Source organism: Myripristis murdjan, chromosome 14, assembly GCF_902150065.1.
Source record: "Myripristis murdjan chromosome 14, fMyrMur1.1, whole genome shotgun sequence".
NCBI lineage: Eukaryota > Metazoa > Chordata > Actinopteri > Holocentriformes > Holocentridae > Myripristis > Myripristis murdjan.
In genome coordinates this window covers 10,098,889-10,115,385 of record NC_043993.1, presented here as the reverse complement: position 1 = coordinate 10,115,385, position 16,497 = coordinate 10,098,889, and the positions used below count along the sequence as shown (strand labels likewise).

At 41.3% G+C, this 16,497-nt stretch overlaps 1 protein-coding gene across 3 annotated transcripts in view; it reads left to right on the top strand.

Moving 5' to 3' along the window:
* LOC115371928 (glucocorticoid receptor) overlaps window positions 1–16,497 on the top strand; it is a 95,102-nt gene that overhangs the window by 42,685 nt on the left and 35,920 nt on the right. For all 3 annotated transcript variants that reach the window (XM_030069553.1, XM_030069552.1, XM_030069551.1), the window contains exon 3: window positions 16,029–16,198. In XM_030069553.1, the coding sequence (XP_029925413.1) occupies window positions 16,029–16,198 (170 nt within the window). The remainder of the gene's footprint in view (window positions 1–16,028; window positions 16,199–16,497) is intronic.

The window sequence follows — 16,497 nt, the reverse complement described above, 5'->3', positions numbered from 1 at the left end:
TGAGTGAGTGTTAAGGTTTTCAGACAGAAACCTTTTGTCCCTTGTAGTCAACACATTTGATGCAAATTTCATATGACCTTGTATAATTTTGGAGAGCGACAACTTTCTCCATCATGTTTGTTTTTCTTTATCTATTTATATATGTCAAACAACCTGATAAAGACACAAACTGAACAGTGGGATTGCTCATATTACAGCACACCTCTTTCCCTGAGTCTCATTTAACCTGTAGGAGCCATGGATAAGAGACTTCATGAAGAGACACTTACAGTGCCTTCTCTGGGTTAATGATTGGCCTCTTGCAATTTGTGTTTCTCTGTGTGTATCTGCGTTTGTGGGTGTGCACGCGTGTGTGTGTGAGAGAGGTCAATCTTACAGCAAATGCAATGTGCATTATAACCAGGGCAGCCAAATAAATGTAGTGTTGGCTTTAGTGTGCCCTTATGGACCCAGGGCAAAAGATTGCTTTGCCCACATGGTTTAGCCAACAGTAACAGAGCGGAGGGGAAGCAGATAGAAATAAACGACAGAGACAAACAGGAGAGAAACATGCACAAAAATATAATTCGCAAATGACACTATGCGCATAATTTATCATTAAAAGACAGCCATAAGAGTAGATGTCTTTTTGCAAAATATTTTATTTTATTTTATTTTATTTTATTTATTACAAATTCCTCGCCATGATTTGTTTCTGTTTGCCTTTTACTTTTTCCTTTTATTTCTGCAATCATTACTTTTTGCAGTATTGCTGTTATTGGCTGTCACAGAGCTTGACTGGGACACAGTATGGCCTAGACTCAGTAATTATGTAAAATAATTGAACTTGGCTGTGTTTGAATCACTTAATCTACTTCCCAGGGACCTTAACAGCCTCAAAAAAAAAACAAAAACAAAAACAAAAAAAAATTCTTCATTTTTCTAATGATTTATCATAAGTCTAATTTTTCTATATATAATAAAATATTTAACTGCTGCCAAAAAAACTGGTTGTAATGCAGCGGATAGAGCAGTACACAGTAGACCTTCAGTTAAAGCAGTATCAAATCCAACAGGCCTTTCGCTGATTTACTGTAGTTTTCACTTCCCTAGAATAACTTGTGTACAGGACAAGTCCAGGACAAGTAGGGGGATGTCCATGATTTCAAAAGAGCCATGTAATCACAAGCTTGTGGTCATTTCACCTCTTGGTTACACCTTTTTTTTTTTTTTTTTTGTACCCCTTCCCCCCGTTTCATGGCTGGCTTTATTTCTTCTGCAGAACAGAAGAATATAGCCTGGCTGAGCTATGCCATGTCTCTTTGTTTTGTCTCTGTTATCGTTCGATTGCTTAGTCACCTTGGCCTATATCACCGCGGGCTATTTATAAGCCTATCACAGATGACTCTGACATGGAGTATATGGAAAATGCACTATTAGTCATGAAGACACAGGGCTTCCTGAAGGATGGCAAACTTGACTATTACTGCGTGACGAGGCCTGTCTTTTCCAGGCTTGCTCACTGATTCAGCTGATTCAGTTCTGTTATGGTAAAATGAAATGAAAAAAATATATATTTTGAATAAAATAAAAAATGTAGTTTTCCCATACCACTAGAGCAAGATATTCTTGTGTTCATGTTGCAGTGAATGATTTTAAATGCAATTTTATATAATAGGTAGAATGTCATAATATTTTTATGCCCATGAGACAACACACATTTTATAAAGCAAAACTGTTGTCAAAGCTGTGCTACTTTGTATATACGCAACACGGTCAGTGCTATTTTTACTCAGTTGCTCATGTTGACTAGCATACCACGCCTGCCTAACATTACTGTATTCTCTATAGGAGAGATGAAGGCAGCTGATGAACCGGGTCACATTCAAATGAAGTGAGCGAGTTAGGCCTATAATTAAGTCTATATGTCATTGCCATTAATGCAGCGTGGGCGTACAGAATCTTTATTTGATTTAAGTGAGCAATCACAAATCCTATTGGTTAACTTGAGGAGCTAAGTGGGCCTCACAGAGCCACGGGTGCATATGTTTTCATCATGAATGACCCTAGTGGGACTTGAACCCCTTGTGCCGTGCTCTGCCTCTTCAGAGATACTTTGCTCATATTGCCGGTTGCTAATAGCGCTGGCTTATATGGACATAATCAAACATCTTTGAGTGAATACTTTGATATTGACATTCTGGTGATATGGTAGAGATGACTCTCGGTGGTTTCCAGACACACACATTTTTTTGATAAACGGTCATTAGTAATATGGATATGATGACTAAGCGAGGAGAGGCTAGTAATTAACAACTGAAAGTTAAATATGTTCGGAAAATTGCATCCCTTTACTGTAACACAGACTTTAAAACCAGTAGTTATGCCATATCATGATAATCCTAGAAAATATCTAGTCTCATATCATGATATTGATATAATATTTCTGTGTTTTCCAGCCCTTGTCACCAACTTCCACTGTTCGAATTTAAATGTTTTACATTTGAATTCTAACATGTACAAGAAAAACTTTGAGTGGAATCACTTTGGGCAGAATGATCCAGTGATCAAATCCTCTGTGAGCTGTTAAGTGATGTCTGGCTTGCCGGGTTACCACAGTGCAGTATATCACTACAGCACCCTGTTTAATGATACTTTTGCTGCCTTTTCACTACTCTCTCTCTCTGTCTCCCACTCGCTTGTTGCTCTGTCTTTCTGTCAGCGGCACTCAGACCACGTCTTGGGCTTCATTAATCATATTGCAGACAGTGATGGTGGGTGTATGTAAATTTAACCCTCCATTAGTCAGCCTAAGCCATCACCGCTCGCCTCTGCGACTGGTGCCTCTGCTGTGGACATTTTCTCTGCATTCTTGCCCACTCACTCTGCCTGCCTGCCATCCTGCCTGCATGTGTGACCTGTTTTCCACCATCACCACCTCAGCCTATTGGCAGCCTGGGCCACATTACTGAATAGGCTTAGCAAATTTGTAGTCTGTAACAGCAGGGTTTGGTTCCAGTCTGTAGGCTGCCTCCCTTTAAAGTTGATCAGTCAGTGTGTTAATGGAGGTGATCGCAGGCTTATCACCAAAGTGACAACACTGGGAAGGCTGAGGGCTGTAGGCTGCAGGCGTATCCGCATATATGACACCAATGGAAATCGCAGGGGTGTAATAATGTTAAAGTACATAACCTCATCAGGGATGCAGTGCCAGGCAGAGGGATCAATGCAAAAGCACCATGCGTCAGCTGGGGTCGGGTCGCTGCGAGTTCTATTCATTCATCGCCACGGGGAAGTAATATAATGCCAATTCAATGATAGGCGCCAATGGTGTCAATTCGGCTTCCCGCTCACTCGATGCTAGCAGCCCATAATGTTTTGCTTGTTGTCGTGTCATTCTCCGCGTGGTCACACATGTACACTTATTTTCAAAAGCTGTGTCAGGCTAAACCTCGGGGTGATCTTAAGTCCACATATCTAGTTTCATCTCTTTCATCTTCATCGTGCGAGTTGACATTCAAAACCAACGAGGCCCAGCCCTCATTCCTCTGCCGTGTTGTGTGTTTAAACCTGCCATATTTCAGTACAGTAAATGTAGGCCAAACAGTGGGATGGATTGTGGATTTTTTTTTTTTTTCTCTCTCACCGCAACACTCCTCACCACTCCCTTTGTCTTTATTTGGCCTCGGTGGCAGCTGTCCAAGAGTTTATAAATTGCTTTCTTTTTCATTCAGGAATTCACTTGTTGCATGTGAGTCCATACGTTTGATTTTTTTCCCAGAATTGCTCTCGACTGTTAGATAAGTAAGTGAGCAGATGAAACACGCCTCTTGATGGGTATCACATGGCAACCCAGAAGCAAGAAATGACTCGATTCTAGAAAGTGTGTGTTTTCCCTCTAACACATGTCTTACCTCTCACTTTTAAAAACCGTCCTTGAGCCTCATCGCAAACTGTTAAAGCTTGATGTTTACATGTGAAATACTCTTTTCTTCCAGCAGTGGGATGTTTATATCATTGTAATTCACATGCTTATGGCCTTGATAAATATTTACGTTGCTGTGGTAAGCTCTCTGTTATGTAACCGCTGTTGGCTTAGATGTGTCACTGCTAATTCTTCAGAGTGACACAAAAAAGAAAGAGGAAAGGCAAGCCAACAATTAAATTATCACAATAGTTCTTTTGAGACATAATGACAGCTAGTTTTTACTGCTAAAAAACCGACCGACATATCAGAAATTTGTTCGTAGCTTGCTGAGAAATGAAGGATGAAATCTGGCCAGTGCTTTTTTTTTTGCCTCCGTCCTTCTTGTGAGAGATAAAAAGGAAAGAGGGAGAGCGAGAGACAGAGACTGAGTGGGAGAGAGAGGGAGAAAGGACTTTCTGGCGGGTAATTTGTGGGGGCCAAAACATTAAGGTGCTAAATGAAAGCTAATCCCACAAGGCCACCAGGGGAAATGGGTGCTGTGCGCCCTCAGGCCCTGGCCATCTATCTGCTTTAAGACACACAATGTGTCAGCAGCAAATCGAATCTGTGGGGAGCAAATCAAGGTTCCCTGCACCACACACCCACATATCTCCCTGTGCTGAGGCTCTGCTGTAAAACACACACACATACACGCGAACAGCCCATATTACAAGAAGATGGGAAGGCATTAGAACCCCCTCGTCCACCTCTGCCACCACCAACTTGTAATTTACTCACCCTCTAAAATTGTGGATACGGTCCCGCGCCCTGTGCACACATGGGGTCATCAGGATAAAGGTTTAAAACAGCTTTATCACACAATGATAGAATGGGATGGGATAGGACCCTCCTCACCTCGAGTAATCACACTTGGGCCAAAGAGGAGATACAGATAACACTGAGCTTTTGTTTTATCCCTCATGGACTACCAGGCGGGTGGGGTTAATAGCCTCTGGACCATTCAGATAGTGCTAGATAAGTTTTGAGTAACACAATTAACTTTTAAACGATTCTGTCGTTCTATAATTTGTGGTAATCGTGTTATCCTGTGCATCAGATCTACCCATTCAACAAAGCTAAAACAAATGAGTCCTCTTGCCCTGTTGGTTTAATGAATGTAAAATATCTTTATATTGTCAACACTCATGTGTAAATACCTCCCCAAAGAGGATTCATGTGGAGTGAGGAGATGTAGCCTAACTCAGGTAATTATGTGTTTTTATGAATTCATAACAGGGCTTTTTATGTACATATTGTGCAAATACACCCCTTTCACTTCCCTAGAATAACATGACAGAACCATAGAAACCACATCATCAAATCGCACCCACAAGACTTTTTTGGAAAAAAAAAAAAAAAAAAAAAAAAAAAAAAAGGAGAAGAAAAAAGATGTAGAGGATGACAGTCAGAGATAAATGTGCCGCAACTTTGCTGAGATCATACATTTTTCACATGTTGCTCAAACAAACAAGCCTCATGGACTTTTATTGGTAGAAAAAAAAAAAAACGTGTTCAACCTAATAAATTTTCGGCGCCGACGTGTCCGTATTTTTTCCAAAATGATGACAGCAGTAGCCCGTGAGTGAACCGCCTCAAGCCTCCCCCTTGAAGCCCCCGCGCCGCTCAGCGCCCGTTTCTCCTCCGCTAAGGCAGACATGTAGACTCAAGACAGTCAGGAACTCATTTGGGCTACTGCGGCTGACTGAGGTAGGTGAGTGTGGGAACCCGTGATTTACATGACTGTGTGGGTTGAGGAGCAGGTAAGGGCGGAGGGTAGGAAGGTAGGCAGAGGTAGTGCTGAAAGGTGACATTTCTTTTCCTGGCTTGGGTTACATAAAGAGTTTGGTTGCAGAATATGCACTTTTCAAGAAAAAAAAAAAAAAAAAAGACTATACCTGATAAATGTGGAATAAGCACATAATGTGATGGCTGAGTCTACACGATTAACATCGTCTAGCCAACTCACTCATTCTCCTTTTATGCCACATTTTTTCCACATTTTTTTGCCACTTGAGTCTACATGGTCCTCGCGTCCATCGACCATCTGTAATTTTGCACCGTGCGGCTTTTATTGGAAATTTGGAAATGACCAAAAGTAAAACCAACGAAGCAGAACCCGAGTCTTCTTCTCATCTTTGCTTACTCACAGTCAGTCTGTCATTAATCATTTGTTCTCTGTAATGGATAAGATTCATAATGTAGTGAAGTACAATGCTCAAGCAAAAATGTACTCAAGTTAGAGTCAAATTACTGACTTTAAAAAAATACTCAAAAAAGAACAAGTGCATCAAAAGCTGCTCATTTACACCAACATGAGTAAATGTAATGTGTTTTTTCCACCTCTGCTGTTGATTCTGTGGTTAACAAAATGATATCGCTCACACAAAGCAGAACATTTTTATTTTGGTGGTAGTAAAACTTCAGGATAATTTTTTTTTTTTTTTTAATTTCCTTTACCAAATGGATGTGCACTTCTTTGGACTAGAGCCTGTACTGGGTTCAATAAAATCAGCGAGGAGCGCGACAGACTGTACCATTACCCTTGATTCTGCTCCTTGCGGTCTGCTGCACCGTGTGGCCCTGTTTCCTGTAAGGCTTTGCGTTCCAGTACAGCACAGGGCACCACACTCTCCAGATTTGACATGCGACCTCATTTAGCCTAAACCCATACATACCCTTCTCAAAGAGGAACAGCAGATGCGGTGCCTCCCATTATTGTGCTCTTACCTGCTCTGATCTGTTCCTCACTGTTTTTTTCTTTCATTTTTAATGGACGGGAGACCTTGCCGTGTGTCCTCTTCACACACTTTTCAGGTCATTCTCTGCTTTACTCATCACCTGGTCTGTTCTATTCTATTCTAGTACAGTCTAGTCTACTTGATTCTGCATTGTATGTTTTCTAGTGTGCTTGTGGAGGCTCTCTGCAGCTGAAGTGCCAGGAGCTGCGTAGAGAGACGACCCCGCTTCTTGGCTGTTTGCCGTCAACCAAGTGCCCCACAGTCCTCTCTGGTGCCGTCCAGCACCCTGTTGAACTGCCTTTGAACGAGACTCTGAATCCCTATATGCCCTTTCAGCGTAAATCACTCCACATAACAGCATTAGATAAATGCCTCAAGTGTAAAGGCAAATTTAAGGCATGGCTGTAAAGAGTTGGAGCTGCAGGGTTTCACTAAGCCGGTCGGTAGCTAGCCAGACTTTATTGAGGCCATTTTGCAAGCTGCGTGTACATTTTTTTTTAATTTGCACTATATTTGCTGCAGTTCTTGTCACTGTGTGTCTAACTTCACCGTTACATGCCAGATTTGCCTAGCTTTGCATTATGTCAGATTGCGTTGCGTCAATGTGCTTTGCATTGCTTTGCATTGTGTTGTATCTGGTGTCATTCATTGGATCTCATCTACTCCTATCGAGCTGCACGTTGCATTAGCACGCCTGGCAAGCGCTGTAGCATTTCGGCAACAAAGGCTTTGTTCAGCGGGCAACAGATCTACACATTAGTTCTATTTTGAGACGGAAATATTCTGTTTAGCCCTGATGAAAAGAAGGAAGCTGAACACAAGGCTGTAACAGAGTTATTTCAGTATCTGAATGAAAAGTTCCCTGGTTCACCGCCAGCCACAATGGAAATTGCTGTTAATGAGAAACATTATGGCATCATGGATGCCTTGCTAATGGCCCTTTATGAGTGAGTGTCTGTGTGTGTGCAAGTGTGTGGGTGTGCTTGTTTTTTTTTTTTTTTTTTTTTTTCGAAAAAGACGGAGGGAAGACGCACACAACAACTGTCGCCCTCCACATGAAAGGATGTCAGAGAGCTTGACTCTGAATTATACAGTTGTTTTTCCTTTTCTAGCTTTCACTTCTCCTTGTGCTCTGACTCACATCACTTCAGCGTTCACATCACCCATTGCACGCTCCCTCAGCTGACAATATGCCGCTTGGGGTGAAACATTTCCTTTTCATGTCGGGATAGTTTAGATTATACGACCCAATCCACGTCAATCTTCTAAGTGACTCCAGGCGGTCTTTGAAGAAATTGAATTGAATGGAAGTGGACAATTGGACAAAGTGGAAACAAATTTTACCGCCTGTACTATTTCTTCACAAAAGAAAACACTGAGCAGCGGTGCTATTCAGTCGTATTCCACAGAGGGAAATAAATGGACAGCTGTGACAAAGTGAATCTGAGGAAAGATGAGAAAATTAATTGCCTTTGATAATGATTTTTTTTTTTTTTTTTTTTTTGCGCCATTCCTTTCGCAACAGAAGCCCAGTGACTGTGAAGCTGTGGGGAAGCGTGGTCATAATGTTGTAGAGACACTTAGCTCGGAGATAGAGGGAGGGGTTGGGGAGGGCGAGAGAGGGAGAAAGAGAGAGAGAGAGAGAGAGAGAGAGAGAGCAGAAAAAGAGGGAGCCATCATACAATCACATGGTGGTCCTGAAACAAGGGTAGCTTTATAACAGTGGGATCCTCTTTAGCAACCCAAGCCTCCACTCACTAATTCATAAACAACTCAATTGACACACACACACACACACACACACACACATACACACACACACACACACACACACACACGCATGCACGCACACACACAAGCTGTCTATTGGAGAGTGAAATACACAGAGAGTATATATTTAGACACATACAGAAACTCACGTACACAGAAACACACACACACACACACACACACACACACACACACACCCTGTGTATGTATGCTTGTCTCTGGGTAGGTGAGTTGGATAATCCCATGACTCGCCTGACCTCCTCCATACTCCCTGCCAGTAGTGACACTTGATTGGCTGAGAGGCAGCACGGGGGAGGCGTCAGCCACAGCAGCAATAATATGAATATTATATAACCCCGGCAGATGAGAGGGGGGAGGGGAAGCGGAAGAAGGAAGGGGAGCGCGAAGTGAAAGGGGACAAGGGAGAGAGAGAGAGAGAGAGAGAGAGAGAGAGAGAGAGAGAGAGGTTGCGAGGTAGTGAGAGAGAAGGATATGATTAGAAAGAGAGGAAGTGAGAGGAGGGAATGGCAGAAAGAGAGAGAGAGAGAGGTAGAGAGAGAGAGAGAGAGAGAGAGAGAGGGAGAGAGAGGTAGCAAAGCAGTAAGGCCACATGGTGTTGACCATAAGCCTGCTGGCAGCGCTTTTTTTATTGTGATTGCAATACACGCCAGACAACTTTTTCTACTTTAGCTTTTTTTTTTTTTTTTAGATTTTCTGGTCCCTCTGGTGAACTTGATTTAAGGGTCGATGACTCTCCACAATTCCACATTGCCAGAACACCTTTTTTTGAAAATAAATAAATAAATAAAATAAATAGTCATTGGAGCCGCTTGTGATTTACGCTTATTGATATTTTGATGCTGTTTTTTCCCCCCTTTTTAATTTTCCAATTGACAGGATCTAATCTAAGTATCTCCTGTGCGAGATGGGGGATGGGTGCCTGTGTAGAAACTTAGAGACGAGGTAATATGATTATCATTGAGGTTATCCAGTTATCTGCTGGCCTCCTCCAATCGCAGATGTTTGATTGAATTAGGCCCGTGCCACCTCCAGAGGGCTCGACGGTGAATTCTGCCATCCCAGAAGCAGCCAGCCTCCCTCTCTCAACTCTGATATAACCTGTATGCATGCTCTTCTTTACTTCGTGCATGCCACAATAGACTAGGGACCCTCATTTCATAAGATTTTTCCTTACACACCACCTTTTGCAGCATTTTTTTTTTTTAATCTTAGGTGGAATGATAACCAAGGATCACTATAAATTCTAATCAAAATGGCTATCCTAAATTTCCTTGGTGTTGTAACTTTCATTAAATACCATTTAAAAAAAAAAAAAAAAAAAAAAAGTATTCCTCCTTTTGTTGGGGATCCCCTTGCAGCCCTCTCAAGGAGCCCTGGTGGTCGCTGGTCCCCAGTTGGAAAAACCACTCACCTAGTTCATAATGTCAGTCATAAGCACGGCTATAATCATTATGTCTAACTTTACGTGTCCTTCAGTAATGTCCCTGAGTGCTGGTGTGTTTTTTGCATTATTTTTTTTTTTTTTTAGTGCTGTTACTGATGTCAGACTGCTAAAAGATAAATCAATTTTTGAACTAAGAGCACAGAGCATTTGAAGTTAAGGATTTATTTTAACCTTGTGTTTCAAGTGTGTATTCAGTAGCCACATCACAGGAATGAGCACCATACGCAGAGCTTCTCCCAAGCATTAATTTATATATATATATATATATATATATATATATATATATATATATTTTTTTTTTTTTTTTTTTTTTTTTAAATCTATATCTATGTCTATAAATGTAGATAGATATAGATATAGATATAGATGTATAATGGTGCTGTATGAATCAGACTAAAGCAAGTGGAGGTCATTAGAGATTTTCTGCAGCTGCAAAGAGCAATTGTTTGGTACTTTTACTTGATGAATGACTAATCAATTAGCAAAATTATGATTGATTCATTTTCTGTTGCACCTTTTGTCTAATGAGTTAATCAACTCATGATTTTAGCACACTCTGTTTCTGCTATTTTTGCCCAGCTGGAAATGTCTTTTAATGTTTTCTGGTGTTAAGGGGTGGGGGGGTGGGGAGATGCAGTTCCAGCAGTTGGGCAATACCAGGAGTGCAAAGTAAAGACCTGCCCTGTTTGCAGCATGTTTGTGCCAAGGCTTTATTGACCTGCATCTGTGTGGTACAGCGTGTGTGCCTGTTGCTCTTGTGGCCTCAGCAAAAGTGCTTTGTTGGCGAAATATAAAATGTAGGCTAATTCTATGTGCTAATTAGATATACTCTGCTCCCATATCATCACTCCAGCCTTCATTGTGTGTGCTGTTGACTCAAGACAAGCGTGCAGATCTAGTCTCATCATCAGCTGTTTCGACTTCATATTTTTGATTATTGAGCTTCCCGATAACAGCTGTTTCTGCGAATGAAACTGATTTTGCAACTTTGTTGTGACTCCTAACGTTCAGCGTAAATGCTGCGAGGTCTAATCTGTCTCTTACTGTGACCTAATTTGATAAAGCATCAGCATTGCCTTTCTTAGATTTCTACAAAATTTGCAGCATGTGCAGACTGATTGTGGTTTACTCCTTGAAATAAGCGAGTGTGTGCCGGTATGTCCCAGCTGACTGACGGATCTTTTCTAATGTGCCCACCTCTGCCTCCTTCTTTACAGACCCTAAAGCCCGAATGTCAGAATCTACCAGTTCATTTAACCTCATCCACATTCAGGACTGAATGTATTATTGAGCTTTTGTACAGTAAGGTAACACAGTAAATTGTGTCTTTACCACCAGTGGACCATGCATGTTTTATTTCCATAGACTGCATCTTAACTGGCTTGTTAGTTACATGCTGGAGGATAGTTTCAGTGGGTTTCCAGGCTTTACAGTAACAATTTGGGAATCACAGATTATTTCTTCCACTGTTTTTGTCTGGGAAATTATGCATGGGCATACAGGCCCATTTGATCCATAACAACTTGATTTGATTGTGTGTTTGTCGTGAGATACCCGCCAATTCGACTGTATGAAGTGTGAAGTGTAGTGGAAGTGTGGAGTCCACATCACCTCTACTTCCTCTGTCAGCTGTCCAAAGCATCTTGCTGCCGGTGTTGCGCGAAAACCACCTTCTTTTTTTTAACTTGATTACATTTTTTTTTGAAAGGTCAACGAGTTTGCAGCATTTTCTCAACCGACAGAGAGCCAAATCAGCCTGTAGTTAAGTGAAAACATGAAATTCATCACATGTCATGTAGCATGTCAAAGACAGTAGTTCCTTCATATTTGTGCCATTGCATGACAGGCAAAGCTTTTCAAAGGCTGAAATAATCCTACAGATCTGCTCTGTGGTATCCATTAGTTGTCATGTTTGTGTTTGAATGTTCCTTGACTCAGTATCTCTCAGTTGAAACAATTTCACTTTCCCACCACCCATGCCATGCTTTTCACTGTTACACTCCTACACATGGGGTTAAAAATAGCATTGATCCTGGTGACAGACTAGCCTCCTTATTGGTTCCCATTGTAGTCACTGGTCTCTGATTCCCCAGTGATATAACAGAGACAGATTTAACCCGCTCCCACTCCTGTCTTCTTCTTTCTTGCATGGTTATTTGTTTCCTATACACTGCAGTTCTCACAAATCGTCATAGCACTGTCTCCAGTTATATAAATACATCAAAATGTTTTAAAGATTGTTACAGAGGGACATATGCATGAAATTGGTGGATTCCAGTTGAAATATTATTCTGATTTTAAACATAAAAACGTGTAATAGTGTGAAAATCAACCACTTGCAAATTTGAAATGGGATATCGCAAAGGAATTTGAAAAAAACAAACAAACAAAGCAGTAACATAGAAGATTTGCTGAATTCAGAAGTATTGGAACCTGTGTTATTGATTTCCTATTGCACATTTGCATTGTTTCTATAGTAGGAGCTCCCTAAAGGTTGGAGAAGATCTTTGTCTTTGCTCCTTGTAAAGTCTCTCTGCATGGGCTCATATAAGACATGACTGTAGGTACAGAGAGTGAGGCTATCGTCGTCATGCTTGAGAGCATAAATACAATCAAAGTCAGGTTTGGTTAAATTTGCCTGGTTGTTTCACTGCTGGTGCCACCATCTCTGTGATATTACACACTCACACTGACACACACACACATACATAAATGTGTGTGCACATACTGAGAACAGTGTAGGCGGAGATTAAGCAGCAAAGGTCAATGAACCTCAACTTGCATTTGAAGCTTTTTTTTCTGGTCTTGCTTATTCATACATTTTGTTGAAGAGCTTTCTGCAAGTATCGGTGAGGGTCTGTGTGTGGGTGTTTTCTGGATTATTAGAGTATTGTTTTTGCAACTGTGCGTACAAACTATGCACCAGCATGTCTGTTAATTTGTTCAACAATTCTCCAGTTGTGTATATCTGACTTTAGTCGTGTACTGTGCAGATTTTTGCCTGTGTTTATCAGTGCATTCAGGCCCTTTTCCTTGTGTGTGTGTGTGTGTGTGTGTGTGTATACGTGCACATGTTCGCTGCACTCTGGTCCAGTATGGGGGCATTCCTAATGAGGCTTGACTCTGCTACATGGCTCAGAGCCACATTGGTTTGCTAAGCAGTGGGAGGAGCAAGTGAGTGAGAGCAAGAGGGGGGTTGGAGTGTAAATGTTTAATTCATACACCACCCTGTGGTCAGTATTTAAAAAAAAAAAAAAAAAAAAGTGCTATACTGAAGAAAATGTTGAACAAGCTTTATCTTAAAAGATTAAATATTGTATATACAGAAATGCTAATGTAGCTTCCTCCACTGTTTCCAAACCGGCCCTAATCTCTCATAATAACCCTGCACGATATCAGCACTCTGTCTTGTTTGGGTGGCCGAGCAATCCCAAGAGAGGCATCGTAGGTCAAGCACTGCCTGATAATTAGTGTTCACAACATCTTCCCTTGTGTCCAGCCTTAGCTGACAGCAGATGGCAAGTAATCAGAAGGCTAGAGGTGAGAGCATAGCAGGACTCACCATAACTGTGGTATAAATAACGACCCCTCCTATAAATATCCTACTACTCTCCGCTTGACGTTCCAAAGTTTAGGACTGGTACATATGAGACCGCGCCTGCCAAACGGTGCAGGATAGCAGTGTTGCAGATAAAGCCTGAGCTGTTTGTAGAGGTAGAGGTCGAGTTCAGAGGGCACTGAATTAGTTCATTTCAGCATGTCACAGGCTTGTTATTGTGTCTTGGGATAGTTTTGTGACCCTTGGTGAATAGCTTACATAACTTACAGAATGTGAACTGTAATGTAAAAGGTGGTGGAGGTGACTGTGGCAATGTCATGTTATCATTTCAACAATGTTTTTTTTTTTTTTTTTTTTTTTTTTTTTTGGTGAGGAAAAAAGTGTAGAATTTAGTGCAAAGGTTGGACGAAGATGATTGCATCTGGCAGGGAAACTAAGAAAGCAGATAAGACTTTTTTTTTTTTAAATAAATTTTTGAATGAGCCATATGTACAATTTTTTGGTCTGCTAGTTGCATACCTTCTGATTGATTTAATAAACTTAAAATGGTTTATTCAATAAATGCAGTATATTTTATGCCACATTTTGCACAGTCCTCTTTTTAATTGTCAGTGCATTAGAAAGTTTCAGGAGGGCTCATGCATGCATAATTGTTTGATACTTTTTGCAGTGCTGTTAATTTTAATAATTTTTATTTTTGTTGATTCAATAAACATGTATTTCCCATGAAGAAGTTCCATGCAGTGTATTTTACACCAGAGTTTTGCACAGTCCTTTCTTAACTGTCAGTGCAGCAGCAACCTGCTGTGTATTGATACACTTTTGCACCACGAATACAGTCTTAAGGCATTTTTAGACTCTGGAAAACTCAAATGTCCCGATTTGCTTTACGCACAGTTGATATCAACATTGTGACAGTAACATTGCCTCTTCCATTCTCTGCCAACAAGCCCCTGCACTCCCATCCCCCTCCCTTCATGCCAGCTATTAAATAGCGCTTGAATCTTTCCAAACGATGCCCACAAATTAAGGTGACTTTGCATTTAATCTATCTATAATTTGTTAATCTACGTATAATTTGTGGCTTATTCAGCCTAAAATCATGCCTAACATTCATTCACAGCGAATTAGGAAATCTTCCAACATCCACCGCCTCTATTCCCCCCTGTCCTCAGTCTGACATCCATAAACAAGTGTCGTCTTTCCAGTGACCATGAGGAGCTGGCCTCTGCAAATTTAGGTCATGCTCGCTCTGGGGGCGGGGCAGGGAGGTTGGGGGAGGCGCACAGCCTCTGTGAGTCAGTCAAGCTAGCTCATGTAAATGCCTTTCTCCCACCCTGTCCTGTAGACATGGTCTATCCTGGCAGCGTTAACCATGGAAAGACCATGCCGCTGCAGGACAGTGGAAACAAGCCTGGAGGCATTAGCAGTGATGCTACAACAGTTGTTGAGGTGGATTCAAGTATCCATAGGCCTTCACTTCAAAGACATTAGAGAACCAGCCAGCCAGCTCTCTTACATAAGGTCCATACATAAGCCCCGGCTATTGTGTTGCCAAAACAAATGAGAGAGGGAAGATTTAAGCCTTTCTAATACCATGAAATTCCTCTCATGGATTACACAGAAATGTTTGTCTGAGTGTTTTACAAATGAGATGCCTTTTTGGCACTGGCACGCTCCTTAAACCTGAGCAACCTGCAGTGCACATGTCAGTACTTTACCTGCAGTAGATCTGACAAAATGATGTTAGTGCCTTGTTAAGCTTCATACTGTCATTCAGGTTCGTCTAATTATAGACGAGAGAGGATAATGACAACAGAGGATAAGTTTCAATCCTAACCGGTTCAGAGGCATTAATGTGCATTACAACTCAGCTCCATGCTTGACTGAGATTTAAAGCTCGGTGTCACTACATGGAAGAGCTATGCCAGCCATGGGATTCTTTTCATATTATTCGTTGACTTGTTGTTAACAAACAAAACACAAACTCATTATTCACAGCTTAAAAAGTGAACAATAAACTCACTAAAATTAACAGTTAAATTAAAATATATCACACATAAAATATCACACAAAAAGCCTATGGTATCAAAATGGGAAGGTAGATTGAAAAAAATATGTTCAACATGAGCAGTGATGTGGAAAATCTTTTATTAACACTTATTCCAATGTGCAAAGCCCGAGTCTCATTGTGTGTTCGTGCTGGTGGATGACCTTGTTGTGTTGTTCAGCCGGTTGCTGGATATTTACTTTACAGTCAAGATAAAGCTGATAAGACCTTAGAGCTAGGCGATGATATGGATGCTAGATATATGGACTTAAATAGCAGTTTTGTGAGCATTCTTCATGTGGGTTAACCTCATGACCTTTTTTTTTTTTTTTTTTTTTAATTTGTGAATAAAATAGTTTTATCCAGGTGGATTTTTTTTCATACTATAACCTTAAACCCCCATTCTTCAGCCTGTCTTGAAATTGTTAAAGAGCTAAAACATTTACACAGTCACATCACTCCTCTAACTCCTGCCTGTATTCTCTTGTTTGGATTTCCAGCTCGTCAGCCAGGACGGGGGAGTCCAGCAGCTCTGTGGTGCCGGGCCAAACCAAGCCCAGCGGGCCGACCCACAAGATCTGCTTGGTGTGCTCTGACGAGGCCTCAGGGTGCCACTACGGGGTTGTTACCTGTGGCAGCTGCAAGGTCTTCTTCAAGAGGGCCGTAGAAGGTTGGTGTCACACGTGCCCGTCCACATCCACTCACTCACCGGTAGGGATGTCACAAGAATCGACGCTTCGGCACCGAGCCTGCATCTTGATTTGGAAAGCGATACCAATACTGGTGTTGTTAGGATTAGTCATATCGACACAACTTGATCCCTCACTCGGGAACTCAGTGTTGATGATCCAATAGCCTTAGCCTGTATTTTTAAATACTGACACACAGCGATGATTACAGGCCTGTCAATCAGAATTAGAGACCATTCTACTGTTGTATTTATTGTTATTTACAGCAATAAGTTTTTAA